At 34.3% G+C, this 20,843-nt stretch overlaps 1 protein-coding gene and 1 long non-coding RNA gene across 2 annotated transcripts; both read right to left on the bottom strand.

The window, feature by feature from the left end:
- Window positions 1–288: 288 nt before the first annotated feature.
- LOC135831663 (uncharacterized) lies at window positions 289–15,422 on the bottom strand. Its single transcript, XR_010556217.1, has 7 exons — window positions 14,514–15,422; window positions 6,632–6,794; window positions 5,349–5,463; window positions 5,160–5,266; window positions 2,621–2,741; window positions 2,373–2,512; window positions 289–1,835 (listed from the first exon to the last, which is right to left on the bottom strand). It is a non-coding gene; the product is annotated as an uncharacterized LOC135831663 (long non-coding RNA).
- A 1,949-nt stretch (window positions 15,423–17,371) lies between these two features.
- LOC135831623 (esterase FE4-like) lies at window positions 17,372–20,737 on the bottom strand. The gene is made up of 10 exons (XM_065344246.1): window positions 20,511–20,737; window positions 20,295–20,435; window positions 20,060–20,216; window positions 19,776–19,961; window positions 19,510–19,703; window positions 19,077–19,242; window positions 18,778–18,962; window positions 18,504–18,654; window positions 18,143–18,269; window positions 17,372–18,047 (listed from the first exon to the last, which is right to left on the bottom strand). Exons 1-10 carry the CDS (start codon window positions 20,688–20,690, stop codon window positions 17,849–17,851), a joined length of 1,686 nt encoding a protein of 561 aa, XP_065200318.1. The 5' UTR covers window positions 20,691–20,737; the 3' UTR covers window positions 17,372–17,848.
- Window positions 20,738–20,843: the final 106 nt, after the last annotated feature.

Here is a 20,843-nt window from a genome sequence, read left to right as displayed (position 1 = left end):
CATACAGAATACATTCAAACCTCTCAACGTAAATTTTTTGAAAAAATGAAAAATACAAGTTTTTTTTTTATTTTTCCAATTTCGATACCTTACACTTACCTATTGTTACGTTTTTATTCGTGAATCGTGATCAATCAAAATTCAAAAGTATATAAAATTAATAAAATTATTTTGTTTCAGCTAGGGACAAGTTCCACGAATTCGAATGTGTTACAATTTACAAATTTAGTACACTTATTAAAAAAAATTATCATCGCCAAAAATTGAAAAATCAACTTCAGCAGTTGAGAATTGAATTAAGAAGGGAAAATGGAGATGGAGGTTTCTTGAGGCTCCTTTTGAGAAACGTATACGTATACCCTCTTCCAACCACCAAGTTTCATTCTAATTAGAGATTCCTGTACTGAGGAGGGGGACTGGGTTTCCCACTTTCCCTAAAAATTGAATTGAAACCCACAAATTTTCAACAAATGTTTTCACAATCTGTCTTTTAGTTTTACATCGCCAAATAAGAATGAACAGAACTTGAAGATCAAAACCTTCGAGTTCATTGCCAAAAAAAAAGGGTTCATAATAAATTTCATCTGAACAATGCAAAACCCTCGTAAATGAAAACCTTCAAGCCATCCGAAATATAATATTAGATTTTCAATAAAGTATAATTTTTCGGGGAGGAGGGGGCTTTTACAAAAAAAAAGGATGAAAATGTTGACTTACCTATTTTAGTGCTAAAATTTATCCACCTGCCTTTATCCTCGTTTTCATGCAGATTATAATAATTTTCAATAAATTACATAGGTGTGTACGTTTGTACGTTCGATAATAATCCTTTTATACATATAAGTACATCGCCGTAACTTTTCTGTTACCTATTCTATCCGTTTCCAATCCATCATAAATAAATATCGTGAAGATCGCAGTTGATGTCATAAACTAACTAGACAATACAAATAAACGTAAATATTCAGGGTTCAGCTAGAAAGATTGACTCAAAATTTTCGATTTCGATCGCATCAAAATGATTTAAGTAGGTACATAATTAAAATTTTGCCTTCTGACACTCATTTAAACACGGAGTTATCTCATCAGGAAATACATCAATGCTATGTACAATTTTGGAGAAGACTAGACGATTGTAAAAATATATTTTTATCAGAGCCTCAATATCCACCATCTTTCAATATCAAAAAAGTAACTTTTCATTAAACGTTTTCAATCAAATTTCATAAAAATAAACGCAAACGCGTATTCTCATAATTAACTCAATATTCACTTACCTTGCCGCCATCAATAGATCTACTTGATCTACGAATCTTCATAATTATGCTGTAAAAAAACATTAGTATAACAATATGCAATTACAATAAACATGACATGAAAAATAATGAATGCAATCGCAAATACACCAACAGTTGATAGGTATACATACGTACTTAGAAATAGATACGATCATTACCTATGCTTAAAACCTACTGCTTAAATCTACTTAAGTATCCGGATACCCTTACAACTTAAGATAGGTACTATGCATTTCATAGGTTTAGGTACATAATGCCAAGCAGAATTATTTGGGCACGACAAAATAAATTACAAAATACATTTTAAAATTAGGTACAATATTAACATTTTTACGAAATAAAATTAATTACATCGTCCAATTTCAGAGTATGATGGTACTTCACGGTAGAAATCTATGATGTCCAATGAAATGAGTAATGTAGTTGGCAAATATTTGTGGCATTTTGAATACCTACGCAATATGTACCGAATATCCACGATTTTAAAATATTCTTTCTCAAAAAATTGACCCGCCAACTGTTTTCATAGACTCGTACCTACATAGAAAAAACAATAAAAATAAACCCATAAAAGATAGGTAAGATGAACCATGATAAACAAATCTCATAAATTCGCGCCTTGAAAAAAATTCATTGTATCTCAATTTCCGGAACTTACCACTAAAATACTCTTTAAAAAAAGGGAGGTTCATATACCTACGTATGTTCGTAGGCAGGTAACACTTTTCATCAGAGTCAACGTGCCAAAATTTCGTGAAAAGAATTACCAGGTAATGATAAACTGTCGAGGGGTGGAGGGCTCAGGGTTCATCAAAATTAATTCGTATTCATACTTAAATTACGTGTAAGTGTATTGTTAAAAAAAATTACGACATTTGTCGATAGCATAAATTCAATCTAAAGTAAACCGATGACTACTCGATGTCGCCTTCAAAAATCTACTCATTGCTCTAAAAACTCCCCTGTACTTTATATCATTTTAAAATTCATCACATCTCTCTGACATATCGAGCTGATGTCAGACATGTATGAGGCAATTTCTATGAAATATTTTAAAAAACAAAAAACACTCACCAACGATCGTTGTTTGTTGAATTTGTCTTCAAATTTATATCTTGTAAGTAGTAATTCTATCAAATGAGCAAGAACTTGCCAAAAAATCACATTTCGTATCTTTCTAAATCATCATACTTGGAACTTGCTACGATGCGAACCTATAAAAAGAAATATCACTTTATTTGTTAAATATTGAAAATGCATTATATGTATTTAATTACTTATACGAAGATTTATGTACAAGAATGAGAGTATGATTTACTTACCATTATTGGTATCTTGAGATTTTCAATACTATGATAGGTAAGTATGTGTTTGAATTTTTCAGGAGTCCGAATCAGTAATTCAGTTTGAAGATGGCAGTCGTCAGTGGGTGGAAAACAGTCCCTAAAAAATGATACATTATTACGTTAAAATATTTTTCATTTTAATTACCTATCAACTTCCCATTTTATTCTAAATAATAATAATCTCTTGAAAAGAGCAAAGCATTTTTATAAATTACCTAATTAAGGGAATTTTTCATGCCAAAAAATGAGAAGTCAAGAAAAAAAAAATAACGAATGGAAACCAATTCTCAACTCCATCCTTTCCCATAAGTCATCCCAATTTTTCTCCAAGTTCGTCAGTTGATCGATTTCGTGAACCTGTTTCAAATTAGAGCATTTTTTAGAAAACGACAAACGAAAAAGCCTAGACACCTTGTATGGAAACAGCCGAGGGCCCGAATTACTTATACCAAGCTGTGCCGAATCCAGTGAAGAAGCAATTCCAGTCATCTTCCAAAAATGATACAAATTTGTCTCAGGCTTACTTCATCAAAAAACTTTAAACTTCTGCAAATTTTGAATGGAAATTGGAAAATTTAATTCTTCTTCTGGAATTTTAAAATACTGCTGGGGTGCTGAAATTTCCTGAAAAGTATGATCTCATAAAACTGAGCTGCCATTCAGAAGATAGTGGAGATGGGGTGAGGGGTCATCATAATCGATTCGTATTCAACTTATATGTACCTACTATACATTATAATTAGTTTAAAATATGAGGCACTTTTTCGTCAATGCCAAATGTGCTCTGTAAAATGTAGGTATATCTACTTCTACCAATATTATAAAAATGTTCACCAAAAAAACAACAGTATTTCAAATTAATATGTACGTATGTACCTACTACCTAGGTACTTGATTATTGGATCTAATTGTAAGAGTACCTAGATGGGACAGCTTTCCCAAACACTGAGAAACAGGAAATGGCATTACACAAAGTACATAAATTATGAAAAAATCATCATTTATCGAAAAGTTGCAAAAATTCAGAAGCCATAATCAAATTCGTTTTGAATGCAAACCATTCCTCAACTCCATCCTTTCCCGGAATGTACAGATTAAAAACTTTCTTTGGATAGGAGACTTTTCTTCCATTTTTATCCAGCTGACCTGAGCTGACTTGACTGAGCACACAGAGACTGAACAGACAGTAGACCAACCGCACTGAGCACCCGGTAACAGAGCTGACTAAGAAAGACCAGTCGGACTGTTGGAACAGACGGAGACTGAGCAACCGGAATGGCCAACACCAGCAATTTCGGACTCGTGAGACTCGGACTCGTGAGGCCGCACTCGGGCTCGTGAGACTCGGACTCGCATAAAACGCCGAATTTCTCCAAATTCAAGACTCTGGAGACTCATGAAGGGACTCTTAAGAGGAGCTGTCATTGCAAAAATGAAAGTAAAACACGAGCAAGACAAAAAACCACTATAAAGTCCTGATGAAGTGGTATGCATGTGTTCAAAGTGATTTTTTTCTATCAACTAGAGTAGTTCATGTTACTCTCATAAAAAAGTTTTGGCGGGCTATAATACTGATGCATCCATTCAATGCATGTGGAGAAAAGCACCTCCCCAATTTTTTTTCAAACTAATAAGGGCTATTTTTGCATTGAGCTCCTCCTTGTGAGACTCGGACTCGTGAGGCCGCACTCGGGCTCGTGAGACTCGGACTCAATTTTAAAGAATCTCTTCATCTCTAGTGCAGCGATTCAAGGACGACAGACCCTCTGCTGCACATGTCCGTGTGACCAGAAAATCTTGACCGCTTCCCAATGCCCCGACGGAGACAGTAGTCAGAATGCCCGATCAGAATGCACAGACTCGGGCATACTCAGAAAAACAGACATACAGGTTGTGTTAAACTTGGAAAGAAAATCTATCAAGAAACGCCGACTTTTGAAAACGGGAAAATATTTTCTTGACTTCCCTGACATAATAATGTCAGATTTTAAAACAACTTGGAAAGAAAATCGATCAATAACAGTGTGAGGTTGACTTTTGAAAGCTTGGGAAAGAACGTGTTGACACTGTTGACTCATTGCCGTGATATGCTTTCATAGAAGATTTTGGTGATTGGGGGGGGGGGGGTCATCAAAATTGATTCATATTTAACTTATACTATATTGGTTTCAAATATAGGGCACTTTTTCATCAATGCCAATATGCTCTGTAAAATGTAAATATATCTGTAGTTCTAGAAATTCCTACTTCATACGTACTTATCTAAAAAGTGCCTTAATTTGAAAGACAATAAATTCAATTTTTGAATGAAATTTTTCAGAAACTTTGCATCATTAAAAAATACTTTTAAAAAGTCAGAACATTTTGCAATGTGTTAAAGAGTGTTGATTTGCTTACAAATTACGAAAAAAAAGCACATACCTTCGCAAGTCCGAATATAAAAATTGAAAAAAAATCACTTACCAATAAACGTTAAAATAATTCTCGTAATTTTACCAATTATAAGCGTAAGTACTTGGTATAGGTAGGTACTTCCAAATAAACGGAATTTGCATGTTCATGTAGACAGTATCCAATTTCGAAATAATTCTTCGTTAAGTTGGGACTCAGTATGATACAAACCTATACATAGTAGGGACAAACAGAGCATTATTAGTAGGTACTTATGCATACATTTATTCGAATGAAATTATATGTTGTTCACCTTGACCAGTAATATCTTGAGATTTTCAATAGTGCACAATATAAGTGTTTGAATTTTCCAGGAGTCCTAATCAGTGATTCAGCTTGAGGATGTCAATGGGTGTGGGAAACAGCTCCTAAAAAATAATACATTGTTATGTTGAAGTATTTTTCATTTCAATTATGAACTTGGATAGGCTACTCGTAATGCATAGGTAGATAATATTATTGCTAAATTTATCGTGTAGGTACTTGATACTGAAACACGTCTTCTTATCCCCAATCATGAGAAATAAAAATGTCACCAATTTTTTGCAGACTCACTCGATCGAAAAACTTCTACAAATTTTGAACGTGAAACTTAATTTCCTCCCCAGTTGAAATTTTGCAATACTTATTCAATAATCCACTACAAATGCATTTACGATTTTCATTTTCCAAAAAAAAAAATCCAAAAATTGAAAGATGATGAGGTGGAAGGACCAAAATGTGACAAATATTGAAAAAAAAACAACAAACAGTATTTTAACTTGATAATATAGGATAGAACTCGAAGTAAATATAATTAACCTAATGAGCTATCTAGGCTGTGGTGCACAGGAACACAACCCCCGAGCAGCAACGACAACAAATCATACCCAGAGTTCAACATGTCACTGCAAGCAAACGCAACAAAGTATTGCAACACCAAGAGCCCACTCTGCAGTCCTACCATCGAGAAAAATATGGCTGTTCTACATAGCCTGCAACTTGCAACTCGCAACCTGCAACCTGCAACTTAATCAAAAGATTTCGATTCAGTTGCGCAATTTCAGACAATAGCCAAGCGACTTCTTATCAAAAATTAGAAGTTGCGAGTTGCGAGTTGCAAGTTGCAGGCTATGTAGAACATACCATAGTTTCCCAACCGCCACAGGGAGCCTGGAGACCCTAAAGACCCTTGTGGCCAGAACACCCTGCCACGCCCACCCACAATAGCATATCTCCCCCCCAAGTAATCTCAGCTGAAATCACTACCAGGAAGAGTGTAACCGGCACCATATGATTTTTATTCCTTTTTCAAGTTTTTTTTGACTAATTAAACGAATAATTTTGAAAAAAATCATCTAAATTAGAAATTACTTAAAAGGTATTGCTATAAATAGAATTTCAATTCTTGAATAAAATTTTTTTAAAACTTTGAATCAGTAAAAAAAATATTTTCAAAAAGTCGGAACATTTTGCAATGGGTAAACTTGCAAATTACGAAAAGAAAGCACATACCTTTGTAAGCCCGAGTATAAAAATTGAAAAAAAATCACTCACCAATGAACGTTGCATTTTTCTTAAAATAATTCTCATAATTTTACCAATTATAAGCAGGTACTTCCAATACTTCTAAATGTATGGAATTTGTATGTTCAAGTAGACAGTATCCAATTTCGAAATAATTCTTCATCGTAAAGTTGGATCTCGGTGCAATACAAACCTATAAAAGGGATACAGAGAACATTTCATTAAGGTAGGTAGCAGGTGCTTTATTTAACTATTAAATACCTTGAATTGAAAATACAACATATATTAGCCTATGGCGTGACGATGTGATATGTCGGTGGGGTGACATTGAAATTTTTTCAACTTTTTTCGCCAAATTTTCTCAACTTGGTGTAAATTTTTTGGGAAAAAGATCACACCACATTTTGTCGTTAATGTTTTGGAGACACGAACCTTAGATTCTGAAAATTTGTGTTCAGCGATCTTGAAAACATAATAGATTTTCGGCGACTTTTCAAAATTTTATCCTATTCAGGGGGCGTAAGGGGGTTTCTGAGGAATCGTAAGCAGAAAATAGTTCATATTCGGGTTCAGCTGGCGACCTTAAAAACATACCATTCGATATATCACTCGACTTATTTTCACTGTTTTTCATAATTTTGGCCCCTTTTTGGGACACAAAGAGACATTAAGGGGTTGGATCCAAAAAATAAGCTCATTTTCGTACTCAGCGACCTCAAAAACGTACCATTCAATATATCACTCGACTTTTTCGTGATTTTTCGAAATTTGGGCTCCTTTTTTGGGGCACAGTGGGACATTGAGGGATTAGATTCACAAAATAAGTTCATATTCGTACTCAGCAACCCCGAAAACATACCATTCGACATATCACTCGACTTTTTCGTGATTTTTCGAAATTTTGGCCCCCTTTTTGGGGCACTGCCGAACACTGAGGGGTTGGAAATGAAAAATAAGTTCATAATTGTACTCAGCGACCTCAAAAACGTACCATTCGATAGATATATCACTCGACTTTTCACGATTTTTCAAAATTTTGACCCCCTTTTTGGGGCACAGAGGGGCTTTGAGGGGCTGGACCCAGAAAATATGGTTCATATTCGTATTCAGCGACTTCGAAAACATACCATTCGATATATCACTCGACTTTTTTGTGATTTTTCGAAATTGTGGCCCCCTTTTTGGGGCGCTGCGAAACATTGAGGGGTTAGAAATAAAAGATAAGTTCATATTCGTACTCAGCAACCTCAAAAACGTACCATTCGATATATCACTCGACGTTTCACGATTTTTCAAAATTTTGATCCCTTTTTTGGGACACAGAGGGGCTTTGAGGGGCGGGCTGGACCCAGAAAATATGGTTCATATTCGTATTCAGCGACCTCGAAAACATACTATTCGATAGCAAAACATGCTCATGCACATTACATAAAAAATAATTACAAGTATTTCTACACTGAAACAAATCTGGAATTTTCTTTTCCTAGAGTTCAAAGAAATATTCTATAGGTAATGAAATTATGACGGGAATATACTTAATGCCTTCGCTATTTGCTTAGGTCTCTGTGTTTTTTAGCCAAATTTTTGTAAAAAATGATGGCTATTGCGGTAGGCCCAACTTTGGATAAAAAGGTCGGGGGGTCAAAAATTTTGATAGTTCTCGACGTTTTGAGCTCAAACTAAACGATTCCCGGTGTGTCAGTTTTTATATTATATAGATTTAAACTTAGTCCTTGTGGTGCCCGTTTTAAGTATACGTAGTCATTGTGGTGCCCGGTTTTGGGCTTGGGGCACCACAAGGTCTTTCTATATAAAACGATGCAAAATCGAGTGAAATGCACTCTAAGGTGAAAAAAAAAATTTTGAGGCAGGCACCACAAGTACTAAGCTTATGATGAAAAATCCAAACTGCACCAAAACACCTTTATCATACATATATATGTGATCCTCTATGTAGGCGGGCACCACAATTACCATAAAAGACCCGGGCACCACAAGGTACTAGGTATGTGTATCTATATTTATATAGAAGTTTCACCGAAACTTGAATTTTTTACTTTTTCAATCAAGAGACGTTCTAATGAATGAGATGGGATAAAACTAGGATAATAGGGTTCTTTTGGGAGCTAGAGTTGACCCCTGCAGTGGGGAGGGTCAAAGTTGAAAATTACGGAAACCAAAGGGGGCGAGGGCCGATTGTCGCCCACCCCTGGGCATCTAAAAAGTTGAAAAAGTTGGCAAATTCCTCTTTTTTGGTGGAAGTTGGCAAATTTGACATTTTACCAACTACTGGATAGAAATAAAAGTAAATTAAATAAATTAACACAATAAATCATTCAAAAGTCGATGAGAATTTCCATCTGATTAGAAATGCTTAAAAATACCAACTGACGACATGACATGAAAAAAGCAAATCTCATTATTTTTACAACTTGGGTGAGATTGTTGAAAAGAAATTGAAAAATTGACTAGAAGTTGGCAGATTTTATTGACAAAAAATTATAGGTACCTATACAAATGTTTTGGAGAAAGTTTGAAAATTGACTGAATTCAAGAAATTCGTCGAATATTAAAGCAGAAAAATTTATATGGATTCTAAATTTTTAAAAATTCCAAAAGGTGGAAAAATTGACTTCTTAATTTTTTTAAATACGTAATCTTGTTCCAAACTGAAACTAAAAAACTGCCATTCAAAATAAACTTGTTGACGTTTATAAAAAATATCGTTTTTTTACTTCTCAAAATGCGAATTTTCAAAAGCTTTTGCCTTCGTTTCGCTCAGGCCTGTTTGATTTTCACTTTCAAAATTGAAATTAAAAAAAAAAAACATTCGAATTTTAAAATTTTGAAGCCAAAAATTATTAGACTGAATCTTTCAACAACTGAAGCGAGTATATTAGGGTTGTCGATGACGAGTCTGATTTCTCGTACCTATGTGACTTTTTTCAGAAAACAAAATGAGCGATATTCCAAAACGCCCTATGTCCATTTTTTGAAATTTCTTTTTTAATCTGGTAAATTGGCTATTTAGGCGAGTTTTTAAAACTGTATTTGGAAATTTTGAATTGAACTTGATTTATTATGGCTGTTTGATCAGATGTGATGGCAAAAATATAGCGTGTGGATTCGTTGATTCGTAGATTCGAATCCACGAATTCATCTCATTTATTCGAACCATATTCGAATCACAGCGAACGAGAAAATTTTCGAATCATATCCAAATCCAATTTTTAAGGATCATTGCGCCCCCCCCCCCCCCAATGAAAAAATTGGATTATGCTCATTCCTTTCATTTTTTACACTTGCCTCTGTGACCAAATATCATCAAAATCAAGTAAAACTGCAAAAACTTCCCAAGTTTAGGAAAAAACATTTTTTTTTTTTTTTTTTTTGTAAAATTGTTGGAAATTATGAAGAAATTGAGTCGTAAAAAACTAAAAATTACATAAAATTTCTCCAAAAAATCGAAAAATATTCGTGAAACTTTGTTGAAAGTTCTACAGAAAAGAAAAAAAGTATGAAGCAATTTGACTTAAACTAAAGAAAGTTTTTTTTTTTTTAAGAAAACCTTCCGCTAGTACGTAATAATTTTTCAACTCAAAAGTACAATTTTCTCTTCACCTCCACCTCGTACCTCTTTTTTCAAAAAAGTGACGCAAAAACAGTGCGCTTAATTCGCGAGTTGTTGAAAAGTAAGACTCTGAGTCTATTTTCGAGTCGGCTCGGAGTCTTCGAGCCCTTCAGGAGACTTTATTTCCGAGCAGACTCGTCCGACCTCTGCTAAGTAATAACCACCAATCTCGAGCATACGTACTTGAGATAAGATTATGAATTTTCAATATAGGCTATAGGTACCTAGGCCAGAGCTACAATGTGTTGTACGTACTATACATTACATAGAATGAAAGAATGTACCGTGCCAGCCGGCTCGCTTCATTTGCATTCTTGGAATAGCAGGATGTTGGAGGCAAAGAGAAAAGAGCAATGCCATACTTGTTTTTCGGCCATCTTAGACAATGGTAGCGCGTTCCTCTTTAAATTATTCTCAGTATACCTATAGTACCGAGACCACCTACTTGAGTTAATTTTACTCGTTTAGAATGTGAATACGAGTAAATCGTTCTAAATATTGAAAAATCGCGTAAGATTCGAATACGGTGATAATAAAGTGAAAAAAAGAGTGTATTTTACTTGTACCTACTCGTACATAGCTAAAAATGTGAAAATGGAGAAATCATTGAGAATGCTGACGATTTGTCTAATTTTCTTCGCTGCATTGGAATCAACAGCAGCATGCAGGAGACAGAAACATCCAGCTTTTTTTGAAGACGAAGAAGATGGAGACCATGTAGTGTTGACTGAAAGGCCAGAAACAGACACTGATCCAACGTGGACCCTGAATGTATACTTCACTTCATGGACACCCAATGGTACGTTCATAGTGAATGATTTTTATCTTGTCGACCCAAAACCTGAGTTTAAGGACAATAAAACTATTTTGAATGTAAATAATAACGTGACAGCCGTATTCCAAACAAAGATTAATTCGTTCATAGAGGGAAAGTTGGAGATTGACCTTATAATAGATCATTGCGGCCTTTCATTACGCACGCTGCCGAAATTGAATTTCATCGTGTGCGTCAAAAATATAGACCAGAACAAGATGGTGTTTTGCCAGTGATATCTTCCCCTCTCGCAGGAGATCCTTTCGCGGGGAAGGTACGTGGCATTTGTTATGCACACGAATGCAAATTACATCCGTATTGGCCGCAAAACGAGGAGGAATATGATTTATTTATACAATGTGATAGGGTGCAACCATACCCATCCGTAGATGTTTTGTTGGCCAACAACTCAGCAGAAGATTTAGTACGTGGTTAGGTATCAGTTTGTGTAGACTTTTTTACCGTATTTTTTGTATACGTACGTATTGTATACTATATTATAACCTTACAAGACGCATTTGGTTGCTTCCAAGCTCTGAAACCGGGTTTCATTACAGTGCACGCTATAACGGGAAGTATTCGCATACACAATTGAGGAGGTGGATAGCAGAACGCAATAACTCCAAAATTACGAAAATTGAGTTAGATATCTATCCTTATGTAAAATTCAACGGGGAATCCATTCCCGGTGTCAGATTTTGTCCATCAGTTGAATATCATAGCGCAATCGAGGAAAACAAGTCTGATTTTAGAGCTAAATGCATTAAAAAATGAGATTTTGTTTGCAAAACGCAATAACTCCACTACTTTTTATACATTTCAGTTGCGCAGATGTGGTAACACTGTTTTTTTTCATCGGGTAGATACTGAAACTCATTGGGTAGGAGTTACTAAAAAAAATTGTGCTTTCGTTCCCACTCTCTGAATGCTATATCACAGACAGGAATTGTTTGAATTTCGCAGTCCAGTTTTGTATTGAAAATTTTCGATTACTGTAAACATACTTTTTTTCTATAATTTTTCAATTTTTTCAAATAAAAAATACGTTTTTTTTTGCAGAAAAACACCCAAAAAAAATTTGCGTTCAAAACGCAATAACTTTTTTTTCTTTTCCTCTCTGTGCTTACCCAGGTAACCAAAATTTTGAAATTGAGTGGAAATATTATTTATGGCACCCTCCCCTTTCATTTGACACCAATTTTGGAACTCGACCCCCCACCCCTCCCCTCCTGACCATTTTTCCTAATTTCCCAAAAAAAAAAACAAAAATGGAGTTATTGCGTTCTGCTATCCACTTCTTCAATTTTGGTTCCTAGAAAACGTAACGAACGTTATCAAAACGCAAGTAACTATGCATACAATTTTTTGTGAAGAAAATGCAATTTTTTTGATTGTTTGCGAATTTGAATGAACTTTTAATTAATCTCAAATTAAAGATGTAATTAAATTCCTATCGATTAATGTTAATTCTCATCATTTCGCGCAAAAATAACGATTTAATGAATACTTCTATTTACCAATTTTCTAGAGAAATTCTCGGAATTTTCAGTGAACAATTAAACACATAGATATGTATTTTAATGAAGCAAAATGTTGGTAATTTTGATTTTTATCCTCTTTAAAATGTGTGTTTTTTTTTACTGATAGCTCTACCTTCAACTGTTCAAAAGTTCTTGACAGGCCCGTAGCGAGGATTTTTTTCAGTCAGGGCAGATGGAATTGTAACCAGGGCATGAAAATTTACCAAAATTCATGAGTTGTGGGAGGGGGGTCGCAAATTTTGTATTTGGTCAATAATTCAAGCAGTCATAGCTCTTGGAAATCAGTATCCCCCCAAAAAAGTACCTGAACACGCTAGAAAGACTTTTCATGTCATCGTCCAAAAAAAAACTTCCAAAAAATCTTTACAATTAGACAACTAGGTATTGAAAAAAATGATCCGAAAAAAATGACCCAAAACAAAAAATTACTGATATCTACTTTGCAGGGAGTTGGAGAATGATTGGTTGGTACCTACTTACCTAAACTACGTAAGTAGGTACTTATGTACCTATTTCAGATTAGGCTGGCGGCCATATAAGCAACTGAACAGTTTCTATCATTTCACAGCATGAATATTGTATCGAATTTTCATTGCAAAATGAACAAAAATTTCCCAACTTCCGCCCATTTCTTCAGACAAGTAGGTATATTTCCATTTCCAACATTAATGCATTATTACTTACACAAGTCAGAATCTATTCAGAATCATTGAAAAAAGGTGTAAAATAAATTGCAGACCCAGTTCGCCGCAAATACGTATAGGTACTCGTATGTACGTTCACATAGCAACAATCTTTCAACAGGCTTGACTAGTCTAGGAGGGCGGAGACCGAGGTGAAAAATGCGCGAAGGAAACTGAAAACGATCGTAGTTTCGTAGTACATTCGTCGTGTCACCGGACGCCAAAATGTTCGAAAGGAAATCACATCAACGAAATAGAAAATTACGCAAATCGATGCAAAAATACAGAAATCATTATACGTAGGTACCTATTTAAATCAATAATTTTGAATTAAGAATCTACTCGAGATTTTTTTTTCTAAAATGGTAAAAGAACCGTCGGTATTTTCTTTAAAAAACGACGAAACACGACGAAAATTCACTTGAGTAGGATTAACGGACAATTTCGTTGTCGAGCACATCGGTACTCCAAAGGGCTGGCAAGGAAATTTACGTTAACGAACTAGAAAATGACACAGATCGGTACAAGAACGCGAATATTAATCATCTAATACGTAAATTTTGAATCCAGAAACAACAATACGATGTCAGCAAAAAATAACCGTCACAAATTTGGCTCACTTTCAGATCGAATCTTCGAAAACGCGAGTAAGCGCGAAGAAAATTCACTCGAGTAAGGACGTACGATTTCGTCGATGAACACACCGGAAATTTAGACAGAACAAAACACGAACGAGAGTACAGGAACGCAAATATTAATCATTTACATACGTGAATTTTGAATCCAGAAACAACATGATGTCAGCAAAAAATAACCGTCACAAATTTGGCTCAGATCGAATCTTCAAAAACGCGAGCAAGCGCGAAGAAAATTCACTCCAGTAAGAACGTGTACGATTTCGTCGTTAATAAACACACCGGAAATTTAGACAGAACAAAACACCAACGAGTACAGGAACGCGAATATTAATCATTTACGTGAATTTTGAATCCAGAAACAACAATACCATGCGATGTCAGCAAAAAATAACCGTTATAAATTTGGCTCAGATGGAATCTTCGAAAACGCGAATAAGCTTGAAGAAAATTCATTCGAGTAGGAACCTACGATTTCTTCGTTAAACGCACCGGAAGTTTAGAGTAAAACACGAACGACATTCACGCATCGAAATAGGTACATATTTGTATCATCAACGAATAGGTATTTAGAACATATTCACGTAATAATTAAAATAAGTACTCACCGATTAATCGGAAGAAAACGCAGAAATGAACGTACAACTGCAGCAAGACGTACGGCAGACCGCTGGACGCCAGACAAGTCACAACACAACACGCAAACAAAAGGTTCATTGATCGTTGGCATAGAACACCATTTGATTCAAAAATACGTACAATCGATGAATCGAAATTTACAAATCACCAACAAACGCGAAAATAATACCTACGTAGGTAAATAAACCAGGGTTAAAACACATCACGAATGACGAAACACGAAATCCAAAATACTTCCGAAATAGAAAACCCGTTACGAGTAGGTAAGTACATTCGACATTCCGAAACAAAAGTCACGATCTCGTTAAATACGATCAGCCGTTACAGCCACACAAGAAAATACCATAAATATTCCATAAATATAGCGAAATTTACGAACAAACACTTAAAACGACGGAGACGTACTTTGCAGACGTTAACTTGAACACTTGAATGAAACAATGGCCGACAACACGAACTTGCGTTTACCAAAAACATCGTAATTCGAACTAATTGATTGTGTTCGGATACATTTTACACAATAAGCAACTTTTTAATAAAAAAATGATAATAAATACGGAATATTAACGAGTAAAATAAAACAAAACTGCAAGCTGCAACTCACACGACGTAAAAGCTTCAACGGTGTACGTTACTAGAATGGACGGAGTAATAGAACACGAACGGTTTCGTTGTAGTAAGGGTGAGGCGAGGGTGCGCGCGACGCGCGGTAGTTGGTCAACTGGTCAAGCACGAACAATGTAAACAAGATTTCAAAACACAAGCTTTTCGTTTTTTGTTGTTTGGAAATCTGAAATTTGGAATTTTAACCGTGAATTAATTAAAATCATGCATGTGATGTACGTAATTACGCTTTTTCAGCTTCTGTATTATGAAGATATCCTAATTTTTTTCACGTGAAAGAAGTCAAATAAATTGAATAGCTTATCAGATTCTGCCGATTATATCGAATGAAACAATCATCATTGATTTTCATTGTTCGTTTTCGTTTCTTAATGCATATTTCAATTAAGTATATTATGACTCAGATTGAGATTGAGATCGACAAATCAATGAATGAATCAACGATAAACGTAGGTTATCAGGTAGAAGCAAATCTTTAATCTTACAAACGATCGAGCAGTGTTTCATTCATATTGTATTCATCGCAGATCGTATCAAACTACGCACAGTATACCTAATGGCAATAATTATCTACTTATATGTAAGTTATTATAATCTAGGCTATAAGGCTAGTATAGATTCTCCGATGCCTTTATCGAAACGTTGATTCACTTGAATAACGCTTAGATTTTACCAAACTAATGAAATATCTCACAAAAAGAATCGATTGATTGTAATGATAATGGAGATGTGTTGCAATTTGTTTTGTATTCATTGTGATATGTTTCGTTTTTGCAATAGCTTCTGGTTTCTATGTAACATTAATATAGATAGGCATTGCAAATACTATCGATGATGTTTTCAATGAGTATAATATTCATGGATTAAGTTTGCTTCATTTGATATCAAGAATACAGATGAGAAAAAGTCTTCTTGAAAGATATTTCGTTCTTACCAATTCAAAAGTTCGACTGGAAATTGTCAATTTGACATTTTGCAAATCTTTAGAAGAGGCAAGAAAACAATTTTGTTTTAGTATCTATCTACCTACGAATACAAAATTAACACAAAATGAATGAGTCAACCTAATCAAAAATAAAATAATAGATCAAGTTCAAATACTTCATTATACATATATTTTATTAAGTACCTACTCGCAAAAAGACGAACAAATTTCGTTACGTTTTCAAAAATATTCAAAACTAATACATTATAGTTTTGAATATTGTTTCACCTTCCGACTCGCCTTGCTCCAAGAATTGGTCATTGCATCTCCCATTTTGTTGGCATATTTTAACACTTCATTTAATTTGATGGCATGATCGTTGAATTCAGAACACCTCATCTTCAAGAACTTTAGTTACATCGATCTTCATTTGTCAGCCAATTCTAGGTAGTAAAGTCCAAAGTCCGTATAAAGGATAAACTTGTAAAACATTTACTTCTCAAATTAAGGTTTCATAGAATAGTAAGTACATCTATCAAAAAAATTCTGTAGGTAGCATAAGAATGTAGAAGGTATATTTTTCCTGAAAAATATTAGAAAAAATCGGTGCAATGAGTGTTTAAATAATAAAACCCAAGCATTTAAAATTGAAATTTTAAACAAGTACCAACTTACGATTTTTGGTTTCAAATCATTGATTTCTTCATCTTTTTATTCTTTTTTTTGATGGCGTCTTTGCCGTCTTTCACTATGAGCTCTTCTCCTTTATAATCTATCTCGGTCTATTTGCAGGTTCAAAACATCATAATAGGTATTCATAAACTTTAATTTCTCAATCAGAACATACCGATTCCTGTACGTTTTGGTAAATCTGTATGAATACTGTTCGATCGAACAGCATTCATTATGTTAACATCACGTTTCAAAGAGATTATAATTACATAGGTACATACTTTAGAAGACTTTTGAAGATTCTAATTTTTAATTAATCAGATAAAGAAAAGGTTACTTAATATCAATTAATCAAACTATATTACACGAGAAAATTGAAATATGTAGGTATTGATAACAAAAAAATACCGATCTTGGAAATTGATACGAATTCGATACCAGGAGAAAAACTATACGGTTTTGATACAGCTTTGAAACGGAAACGTTGAATAAGAATCGTTTTGATGCAATATTGAGGCAATAATGAAACCATTATTCCCAAAGCTAGCATCAAAACTACCTCAAGTCAGGCCCTACCTGCAATTGAAGTTAAATAAACATACGATGTCAACTCATGATTATGTATTTTACACTAAATGTGGTGAATATAAATGCACATGCTTCGTTAATAATAAACGAAAAAGTATCCTATAGACATGGATAACCGAAGCGCACGAAAATATAAATACCCACAATTAGGATAAATTTTAATTTTGAAATTTGAACATTAAAATATGCTCAAGCTAGTTAAGTTACGTATAAATTAAAGAAAAAAATTCAAAACAAAGTAAAACAAAATTCATGTCTACTTGAAAATTAGGTACCTCTAGGTACTCGTACCTATACATGCGCAAATGAATAATTATTTAATTAAAAATGCTGAATAGCTTAATTATTTTTTATTTCTTTGATATATGCTGAAGTTTTCGATTGCTGCTAAAATGATGTAGGTAGTACATACGTATAATAGATAATTAGGTACATATTGTAAGTAAAATGGAAGTATCGTGTGATTTTAAAAAAAATACCACATCGTGATTAAAATTAAAGTTCATCTCTATTTACTGGAATAGGCTGAGCAGGATATTCATTGGGCAATGTATTTTTCCAAAATTCACTAATAGCTGGATTTGATACATCTTCAAACGCCAAATCACTAGGCGAATAAATATTTAAACAGGTAAAATTGACGTGTTGATCTTTACCAATTGGTTTCCACGTTTCTATACCGACACTTGGATCCCTAATAATAACAAACACAATATCACAAATTAATAATTAGTGGATCTTAAAATGCATTAAACATTTCACGAAGAAAAAACAATCAGGTATAATCACCCAGTTTTCATGAAATTCACGTAAATAGACGACATGAATTTATTCATCGCCTTATCCGTTTCGGTTTCTTCTGCACTGGTAGGCAGGTATTTCAAAATATACAGCAGGTCGTCGGAATGACTAGATCCTAAATACGTACAAATAATGAAATGATTTTATAGGAACATATTTTCAAATACCTAACTATACATAAATAAAATTTCAGGCAAGTATTATTTAGAAAAAGCACCTTAGCGTTGAAAATGTTAGTAAACCCAGAAACAAGAAAAATTATTTATCGTCAGCACAAAGCAAAAACACTTTCTTTGCGCATTGAAAATATTTAATAGGTAACTATGTCAGAGAATACGAATTTACGTACCATAATTCTCGTAGTTTTGAGCATATACATTTGTAAGACTGTATTTTCCTCGGTAATTGAACTTGTAACAAAAAATATTCGTCTTGGTAGCTAAATTATGCAATTTAGCAGCACTGAATATTTCATTATAAAACAATCTGTCGCCAAGCATCTGCCAATTAAAAATTGTAATAGAATTATTAATTTTCTGGCTTTATTTGCAACCTTTAAATTTTTTGAAAATATTGTAGCTTGAAGTAAAATAATAAATATGAGTAGATTTTATGGGGCCTACTTGAATTAGTTGATCAACGCTTTCTTTGGAAATAGGTTTATTATCAAAGTAGAATTTTCTGATAGCATCACTAACTGCATCTTTTTCTTGCTCCGGTACGCTGTAGTTATACATGAGCAAATTTGGCGCAATTTCATTCCATTTTTCATCCAGTTCTTTCAATAGATTATCGTGAGGAATAAACTCTGAAAATAAAAGTGAGATGGTTGTCAAATTTGATTCTTAATAGGTAGTTTCAATTTTTTATTTGAAATATTCTAACTAGAGTGGGTAAGTAAATGCAAAGAAGGTCGTAGTACCTGCTCCTGGATATAAACCTTCTTTTTCAGTCACACTAGTCATCCAAGGTAAATCTTTCACTTTGCCATTGACCAATAATTCAAGTGGGTGTGCGGATAAAAATGCATTTGGACTCTCAGGTTCCACAACTGGACCAAACGGAGTGAATGGAGTGTATCTCCAAGTCTGAAACAACAATAAAAAAGTTGTGTTGATATTCTAAATAGAATAGACGTATTGTGAGACCATACTCTACTGCAAGTTTTGATGGATTGCACCAATCCTGTCTCTTTTCTTTTGAAAAAGTAGAGTAGATCAACAAAAAAGTTAGAATCCCAAAGTCGTGATGATTGTGTAGGCATCTATTTGTCGCCATGAGAGCGGCGGAACTGGAGAAAGCTGAATGACCACAATATTTTGAAGCAGATTAAGCGCTCCTTCACAGTAGCTTACCATAAAATTCTTCGTCTGCTCAACAATAGCTCTAGCTGGTCTCCTTTGCAAACATTTCACCATATCTCTGGTATTATTATTAATTGGACAACCTACTAATGAAGCCAATTCGGTTGATTTTTGAGACACATTTCTTGGTAAAGTCCACGAAGGTAGTAAAGTGCCACTTAAAGAAACGCCTTTTTGGAAAAGCCCTGAAAAACAAATCAACGTGATAGTTAATTGTCTACACAATTCAAAAGTAATACCTAATTAATTTTTCCTACCTTCGCTGAGCGGAGAAACGTAATGATAATGTACACTAGCACCGCCAGCGGAACACCCAGCAATTGTGACACCGGCAGGGTTACCACCGAAATGAATAATATTACGTTGAACCCATTTCAACGCAGCCACTTGATCTTTCAGACCAAAATTTCCGGGTGCCACGTTATCTTCGGTGCTGAAAAATCCTATTCATATCGCTCATTTAGTGTCTAATTATCCATACAATCTTCTACTAGGTACCTAAAGCGATTCATCATTGCTATCTGCTGTAAAATATATTTACCCAAGACTCCTAAGCGATAATTAATGCTAACGAAGACTAGATCGTCATTCTGCAAAATATAATCAGGATAAATTGTTCCTCCAGTACCAAACATAAAAGCTCCTCCATGAATGTAAACCATTACATTCATCAAAGGACTAACTCCATTCACCGGCAGCTGAAATAAAAACCACGAATTACATAAACACCTAAAACATTATTATTCAGCTAATTAAAATTCGAAATCACAAGTCACCTTGGGTGTGTAGATATTCAAATAAAGACAATCTTCTTCGCCGGAAATCTGGTACAATGCTCGATGCTCTATTTGTAGACATGCACTTTGAGGTTTCGTTGCATTCCACGTACCGATCCATGGTTTCAAATGTTGTGGTTCCTGTAGATAGTGGTTATTCATATTAAAACTTATTGAAATAACATTCTTAAAAATAAATACGAAAATTATAATCACCTTGAATCTATACTTGAAAATCGGCGCAGCAGCGTACGGAACTCCTAAAAAAGCATTAACGATTCTACCATTAGGTAATTCATAGGTGGTTCCTGCAAGTTCACCTTCTTCAACTCTGACTACAGGCGAAGAAGATAGCACGAATTGGAAACAACAAACGACAGCAATGGAACGCAACATGATTACTACTACCTACTACCTATTTAGAAACAAGTTTTGTGAAGAACTGATGAAAATGTAAAATTTTGACAATTTTTATCGTCTTGTTTTTTCAGATAAGGCGCGTATGTAAGAAGCTTAAAGTAATTACAATTACCTACTTTATCTATATTT

Source organism: Planococcus citri, chromosome 1, assembly GCF_950023065.1.
Source record: "Planococcus citri chromosome 1, ihPlaCitr1.1, whole genome shotgun sequence".
Taxonomy (NCBI): domain Eukaryota; kingdom Metazoa; phylum Arthropoda; class Insecta; order Hemiptera; family Pseudococcidae; genus Planococcus; species Planococcus citri.
The sequence above is the reverse complement of the archived record's forward strand: the minus strand, read 5'-3'. Positions and strand labels throughout refer to the sequence as shown.

Coding starts and splice junctions, on each gene's coding strand:
- LOC135831623 (XM_065344246.1), bottom strand. CDS start 20,690: ATGTTGCGTTCCATTGCTGTCGTTTGTTGTTTCCAATTCGTGCTATCT. Junction 20,217..20,294: donor TGAATATCTACACACCCAAG/GTGACTTGTGAT, acceptor TTTTTATTTCAG/CTGCCGGTGAATGGAGTTAG. Junction 18,270..18,503: donor TCAAAACTACGAGAATTATG/GTACGTAAATTC, acceptor GTACGTATTTAG/GATCTAGTCATTCCGACGAC.